The 19,322-nt window shown below is 34.0% G+C and overlaps 1 protein-coding gene across 2 annotated transcripts in view; it reads left to right on the top strand.

Moving 5' to 3' along the window:
* Positions 1-18,516, top strand: part of FOXN2 (forkhead box N2) — a 53,688-nt gene extending 35,172 nt beyond the window's left edge. For both annotated transcript variants that reach the window (XM_029232100.1, XM_029232099.1), the window contains exons 3-6: positions 6,030-6,154; positions 8,859-8,923; positions 15,235-15,303; positions 16,807-18,516. In XM_029232100.1, the coding sequence (XP_029087933.1) occupies positions 6,030-6,154; positions 8,859-8,923; positions 15,235-15,303; positions 16,807-17,330 (783 nt within the window). In that variant the 3' untranslated portion in view covers positions 17,331-18,516. The remainder of the gene's footprint in view (positions 1-6,029; positions 6,155-8,858; positions 8,924-15,234; positions 15,304-16,806) is intronic.
* The last annotated feature ends 806 nt before the right edge of the window (positions 18,517-19,322 follow it).

The following is a 19,322-nucleotide window of genomic DNA, read 5'->3' as shown; positions in this document are numbered from 1 at the left end:
GTTATTTCTATTGTGGCCACTTTCGAGCTACCAACATTATGTCATTAAATGCAAAGTGGATAGGGGATGTTTACAGTCAGCAGCACACCGCTGTATGTAAGGAACACATACAATCCAATAAAAAAAAGAAAACCTGATAGGAAAATTGACAAGAATATGAACAGGGGCTTCACAGAGGAGGAAATACACATGGCCATAAACATATGCAGAGATGTTCATCCTCTCTAGCAATCAGGGACATACAAATTAAAAGAACAAAACAGTTTTTACCCATTAGATTGCAAAATTTTTAAATGTTTTATTAGTTGAGGATATGGGGAAATAAATCAATATCAATAGTTTCTCACCATTAATAGGAGTGTAAATTAGTATGACCATTCGTGAGGGCAACTTGGCAGTAGTTATTAGAATTAGAAATGTGCGTATCCTTTGATCTAGTGGATCAGATTCTGATTTCTCCCCTTAAGTAAAACTCATACTTGCACACAGAGATGCATTCAATATATAAGAATATTCATTGTGGTAAAGTTCTAGAACAATATGTCTAGTGTGGTATAATTTGTGTTAGTAATCGAAAGGGATTTGTTCTTGTCCCTAATTTTTAATTGTATGCATTATTTATATAATTAACCTGAGCATTTTTGAATCTTTAGAGAAAGAAAGGAATTAAGGAAGTGGAAGTTAGTGAATGGGAAAACATACAGCCCAGATTTCAGGGAGAGTGTGATAAAGAGAAAGAAATTATCTTATGAGCTAATAAAGAATATGAGAATAAATACAGAAATTGTAATACATTGGTATAAAAATTAGCCAGCTATTGCCACAAGTTGGGGTGGGAGGGAAGGAACTAGTAGGTGATGGTCTTCACGAAAATCAATGGATCACTTTACTTAAATGTCTGAAGTTTGGACAGAAAGTGATACATTCAAGTGGGATTGGGAAGGCTTGTGAATTTCTTTTTTTTTAATTTATAAAATACTTCTTGAATCAATGCCTCAAAAGGACAGTATTTCTCTTCCAATCGGCAAAAGGCAAGCAAGTTACACTTACTTCCATTAGATGCTGGAACTGAATTTGGCAACCTTGAAAGCAGTTTTCTGATGAAAGCTGTTATCTAGAGATGGTAATCTCAAAAAAGAAGACAAGATTGACAAAGGTCCAGGTCAAACTACAAATTGATATTGATACCCAGCCAGCTGGTATAGCTGTTGATTAGTTTCCTACCCTCATCCATACCATAGTTACCACTCTCAAAAGATGGGTCTAAAAATCTTGGCTTGGCATTTATAAGTCTCAGAATTTTAAAATTACAAAAACTAGACATGGTGTTTTTTTGTTTTGATTTGTTTTTATGTTTTAAATGTTAACACTGAAGTCTTAAATCTGCTTTTCAAACTTTTTGTAAAAGCCAAACTAAAACAGTTAATGGAGATTTTAACTGGGAAACATGAAATTAGAAGTTTTGCCTGGTTTAGTACAATTTTAGTCTCTACGTTTTCGTAGTCGTGATTTGCTTCAATAGCTAAATCCCAAGAAAGGAAGTCATGCAAGCCACCATAAAAGTTCACACTATAAGCAAGAATTATGAATAATGCCCTTTTAAACTTAGTGGTTCTAAAAACCACTGAAAAAGGTAGTCAAGGGGGGAAACTATTAAAATGTACAGGGCAGGTACATAAAAACATTTCAGGAATAGGGAACATTGTTTCTTCTCCCGGTTTTCTTTACAACTTCCATTAAGATAAATCTTTTTAAAGTTCAATTCTTAATATATATTCCTCATTTCTTCAAAAGCTTCTGTGGTTCTTTACCAAATAAGTCCAGAAGCCTTAGAGTTCCAAAATGCAAAATAGTACATGAGAGAATGCACATTTCCTGTTTCCATTGCACAAAAAATGTGTCTTGTAATAGGCAAATTTATTTTAAAACAGTACTTCTAAAACTCTTTATTACTTGTGTTCCATCATCTAAGCACAACTTAATAAAGAAGCAAAGTTTTTAAGTGAGACTTAGATTCCAAATAAGTTTTTTGCTCTAGACTCTGAAACATAGATTAGCAAATACATAATTTTATCTTGTTACTGATAGTTTGTGAATAGACCCAGTGAACGGAAGTGCTGCCATGGTAACATAAACCAGACTGTTATTTGGAGAACTTATTCAAGACACTTAACTGCCCTGAACTACAAGTTTTCAGTACCAGTTCTTCCAATTTGCTGTTTCAAAGAAATAGCAGTTCTTAAAAGATCAAAATTATTTGCAGTTCTCTCACAAGAGAATTTTAAAAGTAGATTTGAACTAAACAGCTTCTAGGAGTATAATCTCAGGAATACCAAGGTAGAACATGGTTAGAATTATTAAAATAATTGTCTTAGTCAATATATGAAAAATAATTCATGCATATCTTTTCTGTATGAAACTGAAGTGGTTTTGGGGCAAAGGATGTTGTGGGTGCTAACATTTTAAAGTTTTATTTCCCAATCTTCAAAACACATTTACCACTTAGGTCAAGCGACTGAAAATATATCTAATTTAAGATGTTCCATCACTTAATTCAAAACTACATTTGTAAAATTTGACTTCCTTTGGAAAAAAATTAAAATTTCAAATACTTGTTTAGTGTACTTCATGTGATATCTTGCTGCTGTAGGCCAGAAAAGTTTTCACCTGATAGTATGGTATGTTTCTTACTATATTACAGTGTGATTTGGCACCCATGGTTTTTCTTTTCCAATATATTTAAGTTGCTAGGATGTTAAAAACTGCCTTATACTCAATTACCATACTTTTCCTCAGACAAGAATGTTTTTCCTTTATCAATTTAATCCATCTCTTTTTTTTTCTAACTTTTGTCTCTTTGGAATTAATTGATTTTTGTTCTTATTGTTGATGTTTTTAAAAACTCCCTCATCTCTTAGAAGAGGAGTAGGAATATATTGTTATTAAGCCATATACGCTTACTATTGATATGTGCCAATTTCAGTATAATCTCTTAGTATTCACTTAGTTTGCAGCTCTATGTCGCTTACATATAAATTACCTTATTTGACTCTCATCACAACTCAAGTAAGTGGCCTGTTTTTTTAATTCTACAGATAAAATATGAGAGGACAGACTCCTAGAGATTAAGTGATTTGTCCACTATCAAGTAGCCAATCAATAAGCAATGATTAGCACCTCAGTTTGAAAACGTGTGAAACAGTATTCTTTCATTATGCCATTCTGCTATAATAGTTACGACATGATATTTAGAGATAAAAAAGCCTCGGTAATAGGCTAATGTTACCTTGAAAAAGAGTTCAGGAAATGGAAGCACCCTGGAATTTATCACATTAAATCTTCAGCAATGATAATAGCGTACATCATATAGGATTTTATACAAGCAGAAAGGAGCAGGGGAATAGGACACAGGTCAGTTTTATTGTTGTCTATATAATTGTTAATGTTGTGAAGTGTAATTCAAATTTTAAGAAAGGGTTTTTGAAATAGAAAAGGTGTAACATAAAAACAAAAATTAGTAACAGGGCTTTCCTGGTGGCGCAGTGGTTGAGAGTCCGCCTGCCGATGTAGGGGACACGGATTCGTGCCCCGGTCCGGGAAGATCCCACATGCTGCGGAGCGGCTGGGCCCGTGAGCCATGGCCGCTGAGCCTGCGCGTCCGGAGCCTGTGCTCCGCAACGGGAGAGGCCACAACAATGAGAGGCCCTCGTACCGCAAAAAAAAAAAAAAAAAAAAAATAGTAACAGTTTGAATCTCACTAATCTTGTGAGTTCTGAGGAAGTTTTGTACATCATGGTGGGAAGGGGTCAGGTTATACTTTATATTTAATTTTTGACATTTGTATCTTCAAAAGATTAAATATATTCAAAAATATTTATTAAAATTTAGTATCAGTAACTAGCGGAATAGAAACAGAAAAACAAATTTGCATGCTATTAGACTGGAAGAAACAATTTTTAAAACTACAAAGAAAATGAACATAAAATATAACAATAGTAGTAGCCAATGTTTGAGTGCTTTTGTGTCTGGTAGGTACTGTTTTATATATATTTTGAGCATACTAGTACACAGAGAACATAGACATTTTTCTAAAGGTTACACAGCTGTTCAGTGACAGAGCCAGGATTCCAAAATAGGTATTCTTCCTCCAAGGCTTGTACTCTTAACTTCTGTACAAGTAGTGTTTAGCTCTGGGACAGTGTGGGATGAATTTGCAGTTGGACCTCCTCTTTGCATGGCTATAGGGTTTTGTATGTAAGCTGTAGGTAGATGTGGTACATTTGTAGGGATGTGCTAGATCTAGTCAGACTGTTCAGGATGTGTAGGTAGGGATGGATGTTCAGCTAAAGAAGTAGGAAAGATACATCCTGAAGGAAGAGTTTGCAGGTGATCTTACAGCTCCTGAAGTCCTTCAGTTATTTAGTTTGACTAGCTCAACTAGTGTGTGTGGCGTTTGACCACACCCACTTAGTTTTTATATAACTGTTTCTTATACCTTTTATTTACTAGATAATCTATAATTGTAGTTTGGATATATTTTTAATACAAGAGTGTTTATAAATTTCCAAGTGGTCAGAATTTTGTTGTTGGGATATTTTTTTTTCTTTTTACGCTACAGTGATCTTTAAAGGGTAATTTATTTTTCTTCATGGTCTAATCAATGTTTGTAGTTTTTTCTGTTAATATTTGGAAAGTATGCTCTTCAAGAATTTATTAATTACATCAGTGTTTTTCATAGGTGTTGCACAGAACACTAGCCTCCTCAGATGTTTCCTGGGAGAAAGAGGTTCTGTGTCAAATAACTTTGGGAAACTTCTTAAAACAGGTTTAATTAAAGCAGGACTGTTTAGGACCCTTAATCTGCTAGTATGTAATATAACCTTCTAAGAAGGAAAGAGGTAAAATACTCAGCATTTTTCAAACCTGTTTGAAGGAATTATCTCATAGCCTGGCCTTTCCCCTTGCACATTAGATCATTTTCGTGAGATTCTTCAGGTATGTTGTCTACTTACCTTCCTGGTAAGCTGTTCCTTCATATTAGCGGAATTGTGGAGCAGGCAAGCCAGTCTTTCAGGCACCGCCCATTTGCAATTTAGCAGGCACTTCTGTTATATTTTCTCTAGTTTCCAGAAATCATACAAATTGTATTATTTTTAGATTCTAGTGACTATTTCCATGAAATCTGGGCTTGTGTGCCCATTACCATATTATCCAGAAGTTCCTCGAATGTTGTAACTTAACCATCTTGAGGGAAGAGTTGATACTTCTCCCTGTTTTTTATCTTTTACAGGAGTCTTTTCCATGCCTCAGTTTTTGACTTAACTACTCTTTGAGACTTTTGCCATCTTTTCATTAAATTGTTTGCCTTGAATTTAAACAGTTTAAATGGGAAACTAAACACTAGTGTTAATGCCATAAAAAATGAAGTTATTTTTATATGCATCACCTAATATATTGTTTAGCACTTTTGGGAGAATGACACTACCTAATCTTTTCTTTCTTTAACAGTAATGATAAGGGGTAACATTTGTTGACATCTTAGCATGTGGAGGGCCACCTTGTACAGCCCTTCATGCTGTTCTCTGCACAGCTTGGTGTTGTATCATTCTCACAGAATGTAATGTGAATGCCATGTCCTAGAGTTGTGCAGTCCTGTGGCCCTAGTGCCATGCAATGTGCAGAGTACTTTATGCATAATGTAATCCATAGAGCAAACCTATGAGGTAGGTACTGTTATTATCCATACCTTACAAATAAGGGAATAATGGCCCAGAGAAATAGAGGTTAGTTAACCTTCCTAAAATTACACAGCGGGTCAATGGCAGCGCAGGGGATAGGACCCCAGGCAGCCTGCCTCTGGGGCTTTTAGTCACACAGTCCATTCCTAGCAAATTTACTTCAACTTTTGCCTTGTATTCAAAAGGTACTATTGGGTTTTTTTCCCCACACACATTTATTAAAAGCATTCAGACACTGATTTTGTGTGTCTTAAAGTTCCAGGTTACTAATTCTTGTATATTTTATTCTAGGTTAATGGAAAAGGCTCCTTATGGTGTATTGATCCAGAATATAAACCCAACCTTATGCAAGCACTGAAGAAGCAACCTTTTCCCTCAAAATCAACATTTTACACCCCTCCTGCATCACCACAAAGGTACAGGATCTAACATGTAAATGTCAGTGGTGATATATAAGATTTCATTATATGAGATGGAGAAACTTAGAGTTGTAGTGTTTTTTAATTATATAGAGATTTATGAATAAGACATTAGCGTAAGGCATTTTTACTTATAGTCTAACTTATTAGGAAACAGGATGTTGGATAAGTGAGAACATAAATTCTGGAAAATGTAGTTAATAATATTCTAACTAAACTCTAAAGACAGTGATAATATGATTTCAGGTATCACCTGAAACCTTTTTGTAAAGGTTAAATCATTTAAATTGTCTGCAGTGCTAATGCTGACCTGAAGACATGGGAAAGTAAAAGTATATTTAAAAATTTTTAAATAAGGTGATTAAATTTGTCATTGCAGCATTTTTATATACATATTTATATTTCTTTTTCTATTTTAAGTTTTTTTCCTTCACAATATGTTTAATATTAGAAAATTATGTTCAAGTCTCAAATTTTTAAATGTTGTCAAGTAAAATAATGCTTTGGAGTTTTTTATTTGTTTTGTTTCTGCTGGTAAATATAATTATGATTTTCCTTGGCTTCTGTTTTCTAACTCAGTGATCAACAAATTGATCTTATAGCTTTCCAATTTTAAGTTAAATCTGAAAATGATATGATGTCCTTAAATCTGATTGTTTCCTTTTCTTAAAGAAACCTTCAGAATCTTTTTTTTAAATTCTATTACATATATTAATTTGAGTTAAAAATGACAGATTTTGTCTAGATACTTTTAAGGGTAGTCTATAAAAAGTTTTTTAAGCTTTTTAATAAAATAATACATGGCAATTTTGAAACATACACAAAAGTAGGGAGAATGTGAACTCCCATTTGCAACAGTTATCAACATTTCATGTGTTTAATTTCTTTAATTATTATTAGATGACTTTTAGAGGAGTGGTTATAGCTGAGATACAGTTAAAAAAATTAGTAAGACTAAAGTTGAAATGTCAGCAATATATATACATATATACTTATTGAGATTTAAGCTTTTTACCATATTAGTAGATTAGAAGGATCATTGTAACAAGAACTGGTTTATCCTTATGAAATGAAACCTAGAAAAGACGTTATCAGAGTTTTATATTCTCATTGTTTGGGAGTTGATACCTTCTTTAATGTTGGTGCTTATGAGATGTCCTAGTTAAAAAAAATAATAGTTTAGGGCTTCCCTGGTGGCGCAGTGGTTGAGATCCGCCTGCCAATACAAGGGACACGGGTTCGTGCCCCAGTCCGGGAAGATCCCACGTGCCGCGGAGCGGCTAGGCCCATGAGCCATGGCCACTGAGCCTGCGCGTCTGGAGCCTGTGCTCCTTAACAGGAGAGGCCACCAACAGTGAGAGGCCCGCGTACCGCAAAAAAAAAAAAAGAAAAAAAATAGTTTAGAAACTAATGGTAAGTTCTGCTGATGGTCCTTTCATGTTTTATTTAGCAATGTTATTTTTTATTAAAAATTAAATGGGAGAATTGGCACTCTATTTTGTATACCATCAAAAATACACTTTCCTGTGCCTTTGATATGATGCATTTTCATGTTTATATCTCTTAGCTTTATCATGTTTATATGTTAAATAAAGCTGATTTTGTGGTTTAAAAACAGGTAGATAAAACAACAGCATAAAGATTATAATCTTTGACTTTAAAACATTACCTTAATATTTTTAGAAACATTTTCTCTTTATCATTGTTTGGCAAAATGACAGTTCCATCTGACACAGCTTTGTGTAGCCCTTTCATGTCATAATTGGTCAGTCTGAGGAAGAGAATGATCTATAGAGTATGTAAAACTGTGACTAAGAAATAGACTTTTTTTGTTGGCCGTATGTGGGCCTCTCAGTGTTGTGGTCTCTCCCGTTGCGGAGCACAGGGTCCAGACGGGCAGGCTCAGCGGCCATGGCTCACGGGCCCAGCTGCTCCGCGGCATCTGGGATCTTCCCGGACCAGGCCACGAACCCATGTCCCCTGCATCGGCAGGCAGACTCTCAACCCCTACGCCACCAGGGAAGCCCTAGACTTTTAATTTGGTTAGCAAAAAGCAGATTTTTTAAAAATACTATCAAAAATTCCAAAGAAGAGAAATAGTTTGTCCCCAAAATGTCTTAATTTTTGGAACTAAAAAAACAAAAACAAGAAAAAAACTACTGGTCTTTTTTCATGAATATAGAAAGTTTAATTTGATACTGATATTTATTGATTAAATCAGGAGCTTATCTGTTTTTTGTCATCACCATACAGTCTTCCTTAAACATTGTTTTGATAAACACTTTATTTGTATTTTAACACCTGTATTAATATCATATCAAACTTAGGCATCCAATACAAAATCAAACAGTAACTATTATGTATTGTCTATTGTTCCAGGCATTTTAAATTCATTATTCTTATTTAATTATCACAGCAACCCTACGTGGGAGGTTTAATTATTCCTGTTTTACAGATGAAGAAACTAAAAGATTAATTATTTTGCCTAAGAACACCCAAATAGTTGTGATTTAAACTTGGATCTTATGCTCTTTCTGCTTTGGCAGACTCCTCCTAAACTGAATAGTATTAGCAAAGAAAACAAGGTAAAAATAGTTTGTGTTTTTTATTGTACAAATTAGTTGTATTTGTAACTAAGTTCTATAAAATGTGAAATAAAGATCTTTTATAAGTACGCTTGTCTTATCTCTTTATTTTTCAGTGGTTCTTTATCACCTCACTACTTAAGCTCTGTACTCAAGCAGAACCAGGTGCGAACTCTCAAAGGTATGTGGAAGATCAGTATTTTAAATCATAAAAACTCAGATCAAAAATCAGAATTTTTGTTTAATTATTTTTAAATTATAAAAGTAGTAAATGTTCATTGTAGAAGTTTTGGAAAATAAAAACATTTATAAAAAAGAAACTAAAGCTTACCCTTTATTCTGCTGTTAACTTTTTAATTGAAGTATACTTGATGGTATACTTGATATTATATGTTTCAGGTGTACAACATAGTGATTCACGATTTTTTAAGGTATACTCTGTTGATAGTTATTATAAAATATTGACTATTCCCTGTGTTGTACAATATATCCTTAAAGCTTATTTCTTTTATGCATAGTAGTTTGTACCTCTTAATCCCCTACCCTTATCTATCTTGCACCTCTGTTGTCCGCATTTTAATATAATTGCTTTGGTCCTTTTTATGCCTTTCACATGAGTAGATATGTTTGCGTGCATGCACATACATGCACATACACCCCCCACCTCCCACACACACTTTTTCTCCACTGGGATTATACTGTGTATACTGTTTTATATCCCTGTTTTCATTTCCTTTTATGTATACTTTTCCTTGCAAATAGGGAAATATTTCTTAGTAATGCCTGCAATAGAGAATTATCTTTTTAAGTCTGTCAGACTGGAATAGAGGTTGACAAACTATGTCCCATGGGCCAAATCTGGCCTGCCACCTGTTTTTGTACGGCCTTTGAGTTAGGGATGGTTTTACATATTTCTTTTATAGGTTAAGTGTAAAGAACTATAATTTAGGAAGAAAGCAATGTTAACTTTTAGAATTTTGTAGACTTTTAAAAAGTAGGTCAAAATTCTGAAATTGCAGTTTTCCCCCCCTACTCATAGTTAGTATTACAGGTTAGTGATATATTAACATAAGTTTTCCTAGCATTGTTGCTTTGGAGCCTACAGATGTTTCTATGACCTTTAAAAATAGAAATTCTCAGACTAAAAGCCTTTCTCTGTATCAGAGATATTTAGGCTCTTTAGAACTACACTAAGCCAAGCCTAGGAAACAATATGATGGTGGTCTGTAAAAATAAGGGAGGGAAAGAGTGTGAAAGAGCTTAAGAGGACTCTGCAGAGAAGTTAAGCGGATTGGGAGTCTGCTTCAGATATGCTGTAACTTAACGTAAGGCAAGTATCCATTTTCCTGTTACCTGCATGAGTAAATGTGCTCTCTTTACATTTAGGTATTGCTGAAACTTCCTTTATCTTTTTATTGCCTCAGTGAGTTCTGACCCTTAATCTTTTAAGCTTAGTTCATATACACATTTTGAGAACATTTTCTCTTTTGAATTCTGGGGTTTATTTAGAATTTCTTCTTGCTCTTGTTCTGTTCCATCCAAATTCTTCTTCTTCCTTTGGGGAGCAGCTTCCACAACTAGAGCCTAGGTACTTCTTCATCTAATGAGTTTACATCTCTCCATGACTGCTAACACCTTACTTCCCTCCATCTCTATCATTGTGAGTCTTAGGGCTATTCCCCTTCTAGTAATTCACTTGGTGGGGAGGGTGGTTGGCATTCTGTCAACCAATGCAAGTCTGTCCTGGAACAGAATACACAATTCTCATGAGTTTTAACAGGAAAACGTAATGACACACAAAAACTTAAGAAAATTTATCATTAAATCAGGTTGCTCTAGCACATATTCATAGACTTCTGAGGAAATTTGCTTTTTCATAACTCTTGATATTATTTCTAGGGTAAAGTTTGAAAATACAACGATAAATCGATTAAACATTCAACTGTTTATTCTACAAGTACTTGCTGAATTCCTCCATTGTGCCAAGCATTGAACTGGGTGCTTTGGGATATGCAGAGATGAAAGAGACCCAGGCCCTACTCTCAGAAAACATAGAGTTTAATTGAAGAAGGTTGACTAGAATTATGCAGAGTACATTGGGAGAAAAGGAAGTGGGTGGCAAATTAAGCTTAGAGGTGGGTCAGGAAAGGCCTCTTAGAGAAGAAGCTGTGATGCTTGAGCTCTGGGCCTCAGAAGTTGGGAGGATATTTTTGGGTAGAGGTTTGGTGGAGGACAGTTGCTGGGAACTGCAGGTCGGTAAGTGTGGCTGAAACCTAAGAGCATAGAAGAGGACCAGGTAGCCTCGGTCCAGTGGCTGTAGATGTGATCGTTTAGTGTGAGCAAGGCAAATGAAGAAGTTTAAGCAGGCATTAGCCAAATCAAGGAGAGCTTATTTAGCATAATGAGTTTGAACTTCTTCCTATAACTATAACATTAGTTCGCATTGAATTCCTGACTGTGGTGTTTCGCATGCCTTACAGCAACTCTTTGAGGTATTGTTACCCTCTCTTACAAATAAGGAAGCTGAACTTCAGAGAGATTAAGTAACTTTCTCAAAGTCACACAACTAGTAAATGGTATAGAAGGAACTCTGATTTCAAAGCCTGCACTCCTACCAGATATGAGGCGTTGGAGGAACTGCTGAAGGTCTTTAAAGAATGAGATGACACTGTCCGTTTTGTGTTTTGTAAAGATCACAGAAGTTTCATTGTTGGCTCCAGTATTAGAATCCAATATAAGATTCATCTGTCACTTCACAGAATCATCTTTTTTAAAGTCTAATCTTTTTTGCTCATCTTGCCAATAGCTATTTTACAGTATTGTATAGCGGGCAGCAGGAGGCACAGGAATCTCATACTGAGATAGCAAAACAAAAGCTGTTTTTGTCAATATTTGGTGTGGGTTTGGAGTAAATTCATCTGTTTAAAAATATTTATCGAGCGCACTTGTGTGCTGGGCACTGTTCTAGGCACCAAGGATATATTAGTGAACAAAGAAGACAAAAATGGAACTATATTCTAGTTAGTAAATTTTAGTATTTATACTTAAGCACTAGCATACTACAAGGAAATATGAAATTTAGACAGTTAATGATGAAGTTAGGGGCTAAGTGCATATCTAAGTTCAAATTTCAGGTTATAAATTAGCATAATTTTTATCTTAATTGAAATGAAAGTAAACTGGTGGTCCAAGCAGCTTAAAGTCTTAGTAATTTTTTGAAATCGCTCTCCTACTTCTTTAAAGAATCACGAGAAACAGGTTCTCTGTTTGGATGCTCTGTAAATGGGTATATTGGTTTGATAAAGGCAGTGAGTCCTATTATATTTATTACTTAGCTTATAACCATTTAAATTCTGCCTCTGGTTCTCATATCATTCCTTAAGCAAATGGACTGAGAATCAGATGATAGAAACTTATTTGTCTTATTATAACCCTCACTTTCACATAGTTAAGACTGATGTCTTTTAAATTTTTTTCTCAATTATTGTTAATAATTTCTTAGCATCAAGGCTAAGAAAATATAAACCAGGAGGCATAAATAAACACTTTTTACAGAGATTTATTTGAACCAGTTATTAAATCAGTAGCATATTTTGAACCTCAGTCACAACTATGAAGGATAAAAAGGGAAATAATATGACTTAACTAAGTTGTTGTTGTTGTTATTGTTTAACTCACTGTTTTGATGGCTCTCATGGCTCTAACGACAAATGACTGTAAACTGGAAGTGAATTATAGGATTAAACTAAATAGTGTCAGAGAAAATATATACAAAAGACTTTATAAATGAACCAAATTTTCATTCTTCATGAACTGAATATGTTAAATAATATAGCTAATAGTATGTTTGTTAAAACCACAGCACCATCTTTAAAATAGCATGAAGTACTTACTAATGAAAAAAAGCATTATGAAGTGTGTTCAGTTGTGACAATAAACAAATAAGTCTTAAGTTTAATTTTAATACCAAAACTGATTTGGTACTATAAATAAAAATTGTTTGTAAAATCTACACAGACAGTTTTTGTTCCAAGAAGTTCAAGATTGTATTGATAACCAGGTGTTCTTGATTACCGAGTGTCTGCGATCATTTCTCTGGTGCTTATATTAACACTGAAGTTAAACTTTTTTTTAGTTAATTGGCAAGGCATTGTGGGAAGCATACTTAGCAAATGTTCTGAACCAAACAAATCAGATGTAGATAAAATCCTTTTGCAAAGAAGTTTTTGCAAAGAAGTAATTTCATGTGGGAAAATTCAAATTAATTTGCCTGTAACAAATTCCTATAAGAAATAAGGGTATTTAAGGAACACTTTTCCTATCATTCTACTGTTATAGAAACAGTACCTAATTTTGTTATTATTTTAAGAAAGGAAATGGTATTCATGCAGCTTTCTTATTTTGTCAGGATAAGTCTCTTAATCAATTTTCTTTAGTTTTAGGTATTGTATTTCAGAAATTAAGAATGTTTTATAGGTGCTTCATTTATAAGATTAATAAATTTCCTGAAATTGTTTCCTCATTATAATGCATTTCAGTATTAGATCCTCTCCCTCACTACCACTCCCTTTTTTTTTTTTTAATAAAGTTGGAAACAAGGTAGATATTTAATTATTTCATGGAGCAGGAGTCTCTCTGTTAGTATAATGCCATGCAAGTTGTGCCCTGCACAAGGACACCTGGCTGAGGCAGTGAATGGGCTTTGAAATTAGCCAGCACTCCAGTCCCCAAGCTGTGTGCCTTGGTATAGGGAAACATTCACCTGGAGGCAAGTTTTTTTTTTTTTCCAGTTCACACAGAGATACAATATGGGCTATAGCTGTACCTTTTATTCTTCAAAGACATGTTAGAATACTGAACTCTTATCGTATTGTAGTCAGGTCTCATTCTGAAAGATAGGAATTGCAGAGGTCTTTGTTTTGCTAGCCTCTGTGGCTGTGGCATGTGGAAATCACTGATTCAAATTCTTTTTAACTTGCTGTTTTTTTCTGCCTGAAATGCTTTTCCTTTGGATGTCTTCATGGTTTCATTCTCTCACCTCCCTGAGGTTTTTGCTCAACTGTTTCCTCTCCTTGAGGCCTTCCCTAACCTCTACTTAAAATTGCAACCACCTTTCCCCTCATTCTCTGTCTCCCATCCCCCTTAATTCTTCTCCCTAGTGTTTTTCACTCTGATATACTGTATTTCTTTGTGTTATGAGAGGTTAGGGATTTTCCTGTTTTGTTTTCTGCTATATTCTCACAGCCTGGAATGATGTCAGCCTTATAACAGGACACTATTGAATGAATAACAGAATAGAGAATTTCCAGTATACTCGGTAATTTTCTACAAAATTTCCTACTCTAATTATAGATGCTTAGTAAGTATTAAGGGATGAGAGTACAAATTGAAGGCCTGGGTTCTGGAGGTAGACTGCACAGGTTTAAATCCCACCTCTATTGTTCTTAGAGGCCCATCTTTGTCCATTTTCTAAGTTGATAATACTTAGAACATGCCAAAGACTCTGTAATCTGGTGATAATCAGCTTAATCTAAGGAAAGGAGGGAGGGCAAAGATGTAATATATTCTTTACACATTTATCAAGGAACCACTATTTGTTCCAGGCATTATGGAACATAAAAAGGATAAGTCATGATTCCTATCTTAAGGAAGCTGACAGTCTAATTGGAAAGACATTCATCTAGAGACTCTGATTCATGAGATCACATTTTATTCAAGGGAAAAGAGTATAGTATTATGTGCTCCTTCATAGCAACAATCTTCTGATAAGTTAAGCCTGTTTATTAAGGTCAAAAACATTTCCTGCCTTCACAGAGTTTATGGTCAAGATGAGGAGAAAGCAAGTCACTATCCTCATGAATTTATTATCAAAAATAACTTTATAATTAGGTATTACAAGTAAAATGCAAAACTTTGGGGTAATAAAAATTTTCCAGCTTTGAGATATAGAAATGGGGGGTTTCATATCAGTCTTGTTTTAAACTTATTCTTTATAACCTAAAATTTATAAACATTTTCTAACTTTTCCTTCACATTTTAGATTATACCATTTTACTCTTATTCAGTCACGATTGTTCAGACTAACAGAGATGGCTAAGATGGAGAGGGGTGAACTTTTAGTACAGAAGTAGGTATGAGAGCATAATGACCTCTGGAATAGAACCTGCTGATTTTACCAGCCTTTCTTTTAAAACCCATTTTTCTTATGGAATATCCATAATTATGTTTGAGCTCTTGAGTATTATATAAATCTGTAGTACTTGTAGGCTTGTATATAATTATGACTAAAGACAGTATTAATATTTTTGTGTTTTCTTGGCTAATTTAATCTGTTTAAGGGCAATCCTTATTGAAATGCAGGTCAGGTTCTTATTTTCATTGTGAATAATTAAAGAAGAGAACTTTCTTTATCTCTAGTACCTCTTAATTCTCCTTTATAATAGACTGTCTTTTATAAAGAACATGAATATTATCACTCTTTTCCTTTTTCAGAATCTGATATTGACGCTGCCACTGCAATGATGCTTTTAAATACTTCTATAGAACAAGGAATTTTGGAATGTAAGCAATCACACTTTTCTTTTTAAAATACATTTTTTGTGAGTGCCTTTCAAATGTCATTTTTTTTTTTTTAATATTTATTTATTTGGCTGCTCCAGGTCTTAGTTGCGGCACACGGGATCTTCGCTGTTTCATGCAGGCTCTTTTAGTTGCAGCATGTGGGCTCTTTAGTTGTGGCATGCAGCGTCTTTCAGTTGCGGCATGTGGGATCTAGTTCCCTGACCAGAGATAGAACCCGGGCCCCCTGCATTGGGAGCACGGAGTCTTAACCAGGGAAGTCCCTCAAATGTCATTTAGGATGCAAAATATTACAGTGTTGCAGGCAGAATTACTTCTTTCTAACTAGATTGTGTTTTCATCTGAATAACTTAGTTTCTGTTTTATTATATTTCTTTTAATTTATGTGAGCAGTTGAGAGATCGAGGTTAATGCTGTGATAGATCTTGTTACATTGACCAAGAAATGAAGAAATAAATAGCATACCTAGAAATTAAGCTTGAAAATTTAAAAGTAAAAATGAAAGCAATGAATAAGAAAACATAGAAAAGTATGTTTATAACCTTGAAATGGAAAAAGCCTTTTTTGAGGTGAGATACAAAATGCGAAATCCATAAAAGCGGTGTAAATTTAATTAAACATCAAAATTTTAGAGTTCTGACAACAGCAGATATCTTTAAGCATAACACTGGGACAATATATTTCTTCACTTTATATACAGACAAAGGAATAATATTGAGTATACATGTGTATATAAAAAAGATTTTATAAGTAAGAAATAAGGAAACAGTTCAACAGAAAAGTCAGCAAAATATATGAATAGGTGGGCCTCAGAGGAGGAAATATATAGATGGACAACACACGTTTGAAAAGATGCAGCTTCTCTAGAAATCGGGGAGATACAAAATGAAACGATATTGAGATACTATCTTTTTGTCCATGAGATCATGAAAAATTAAAATGATTGATAATATTAGGGGTTAAGTATAGGAAATGGGTATTGTCATACACTGTAGAATATAAATTGGTACAACCATTTTGGAAGGCAGTTTGGAAATACCAATTAAAACTTAAAATGTGTATATTCTTTTACTTATTAATTGTATTTCTTGTTACCTCTCCTAGAAAAATATTGCGTATGTGTAAGAAAAAGGCTTGTGGATGGATTTTCATTGCAGTATTATTTGTAATAGTGGAAAACTGGCAACAACCTAAATATCAATAAGTAAATGGTTAGCTAACCAATGGCACATTGATATTGAGGCATTCTGTGCAAGCAGCTCAAAGTAATTATATTGTCCATGGAAAGGTCAAGACATACCATTAAGTGGTTTAAAAATGTTTCACATTAATACCTACAGGATGATATGGTCTGCATAAAATTTTAAAATCCACAAAACATTACCAATCTAAAGCACTTATTCAGGAGTGATGTAGTAGTTTTAAATGGCTTGTTTCTGCAATCAAATGCATTTGATTTATTGATGGAAGCTTTATTTTCCACAGGTGAGAAGCCTCTTCCTCTTAAAACAGCAGTGCAAAAAAAAAGGAGTTATAGCAATGCATTTAATCATTCCAGTGCTATGCGATTACACGAGAGTGATTCTTTAGCCACCAGCATTGATCCAAAAGAAGACCACAATTACAGTGCAAGTAGCATGACAGCACAGCGTTGTGCATCCAGGTCTAGTGTGTCTTCCCTGTCTTCTGTGGATGAGGTATATGAATTTATCCCAAAGAGTAGCCATGTAGGAAGTGATGGCAGTGAAGGATTTCACAGTGAAGAAGATACAGACGTTGATTATGAAGATGATCCTCTTGGAGACAGTGGCTATGCATCACAGGCTTGTGCAGATACCTCTGAAAAAGGGCAGCCAGACAAAAAGATGCGAAAACAGTCGTGTCAAGAAATTGATGAGGAGCTCAAAGAGGCAGCTGGATCTCTGCTCCACCTTGCTGGAATTCGTACATGTCTAGGTTCCCTAATAAGTACTGCAAAGACACAAAATCAAAAGCAGCGGAAAAAATAGAAATACTTATTAGTGTGAAATTATTTTTAAATGTGGCAATACTCTTCTACTTAATTCTTTACAAGGGATATCAAAGCCATAATGGACTTCTTTTGTTTCAGGGTGGGGGAGGGGTGCTAATTACCTGTTTATTTCTAAACATTTTTGTTTTTTAAATTTTTATTAAATAATTGCTGTTAGGATCATGCCCAATCATAAATATGATGTGAAGTCCTAAAAGCATAATTTCTGTGATAAGTGTGATAAGATTTGGAAATATTATGTAAAAAAAATCCCCAGCCTCTGTCTTAAACTTGTAGGGAAAATCTTTTATTCTATTAATGTGTCCAAATATATGAATTGGCAACTCTGTAACATATTTTTTTCATTTTCTCTTCCAATCTGTAATTAATTATAGTTGCTGATCCAGCTAAAAATTTTGCTGCTTTCTTTCTCACATACTCCTCTCTTGACACAATGCAATCCAGTAGGATGAGATTTCAATTTTTTATTTTGTCTTAGTTTTTGTTTTTAATTATTTTTTGTTGACACATGAACAAAGTTGAATATAAATTGGAAAAGATCCTAGATGTCTAGAAAGTTCCTTTTGGATACATAGGCAGCACAGCAAAAATTCTAAGATTTACAAAAGGCAATTTTGTGATGTAGTTTCATTTAAGAACCCTGTAATTCCTATTACCATATTATCTTTGAAATTTTTTAACTTCCCAGATATTGCATAGCATTTATTGGAGCCATTTCTTCTTTCCCAAAGTGCTTTGCAACCATTGTTTAAATTTTAGCCACTAACTGTCTTTGTTGAGGAGAAACTATCCAATGAGAGGATATAGCCATAGAGTGTATTAGGAAGTTAACACCCATTTTGGCACACTTCTGCAATAAGAGCATCTTTCATTTGCTTGTTAAATGTCCTGCATTCTGAGAATCTTGTAGTACGAATGGAGTGTAATCTAATATAAACATTTTGAATACGTATTACTTATGTTATCGTAAATAAAGGTAGATCATTTAGGAAAAAAATTCTGCCCAAACTTTGTATGAATTAAATTTGTATGTGCACCCAGTTAAGGTAAAGGATTTAACAAAACTATAGAGACAAAATGCCTTCGTGGATTTCAAAATTCGTATAAAATTAAATCTCATATAATACATCCTTTTGAGGAGGCAGTATAATACCTATTATGTGCCATTAAATCCATGCTAAAAGATTTTGTTACTGTTCGAAATGTGTATTGACCAAGGCCTTTTTCAGTATTTGAACAAATCTGCTTGTATGATACATTTTTTCATATCATTTATATAATGTGACTATATCATTCAAAAGGAACAAGGGATACTAATAAAACTCAACTTATTCACTATATATTTTTTTACAACGGCAGAAGCAACTTTCCAAAAGTTCAGTCTTATCTCATGCTACATCCTGTTTCATGGACAATGACCTTGTTTTCATTTTCTGATAATTTCATATATACATATACATACAGACATATACGTACATACACACATAAGCTCACGATTTTGGTTTGTTACTTTCAGCTACTTCTATGACAATAAAGCATTTTCTTGGATTTTTTTTTAATAAACAAATATTTTTAACTTGTAGAGTTTATTTGGGCAAAACTGAAACGGGAAGCATAATGAAAACGTCTTTTTCAGTTGGCAAGACTTTAAGCCAGGGATAACAACATTAATATTACCTGTCCTGTTCCCATGTTAATTGTAATTGAACCTGGATAGCCATATTTATAGAATCGGTGCTGTTGAAAAATAGTAATCTTTCAATTTGTTGATAATGAATAAGTGTGCAGGATGAGGTATTGGATTTTTTTGTTCTTTGTATATGTCACATCTGCTACAGAACATGGCTAACCCAAGTTAACATCTTTTACTGTAGACAGTGCCTATAACACCAAAAATTGTTTTTACCATGGTATAAGTAGTACCGAGATTATAAAAATCATTTTAATAACAAAATGTTTTTAAGCTATT

Source organism: Monodon monoceros, unplaced genomic scaffold, assembly GCF_005190385.1.
Source record: "Monodon monoceros isolate NGI ecotype Baffin Bay Population unplaced genomic scaffold, NGI_Narwhal_1 Super_Scaffold_19, whole genome shotgun sequence".
NCBI lineage: Eukaryota > Metazoa > Chordata > Mammalia > Artiodactyla > Monodontidae > Monodon > Monodon monoceros.
Note: the sequence above shows the minus strand (reverse complement) of the source record. Positions and strands in the feature narration are given on the sequence as shown.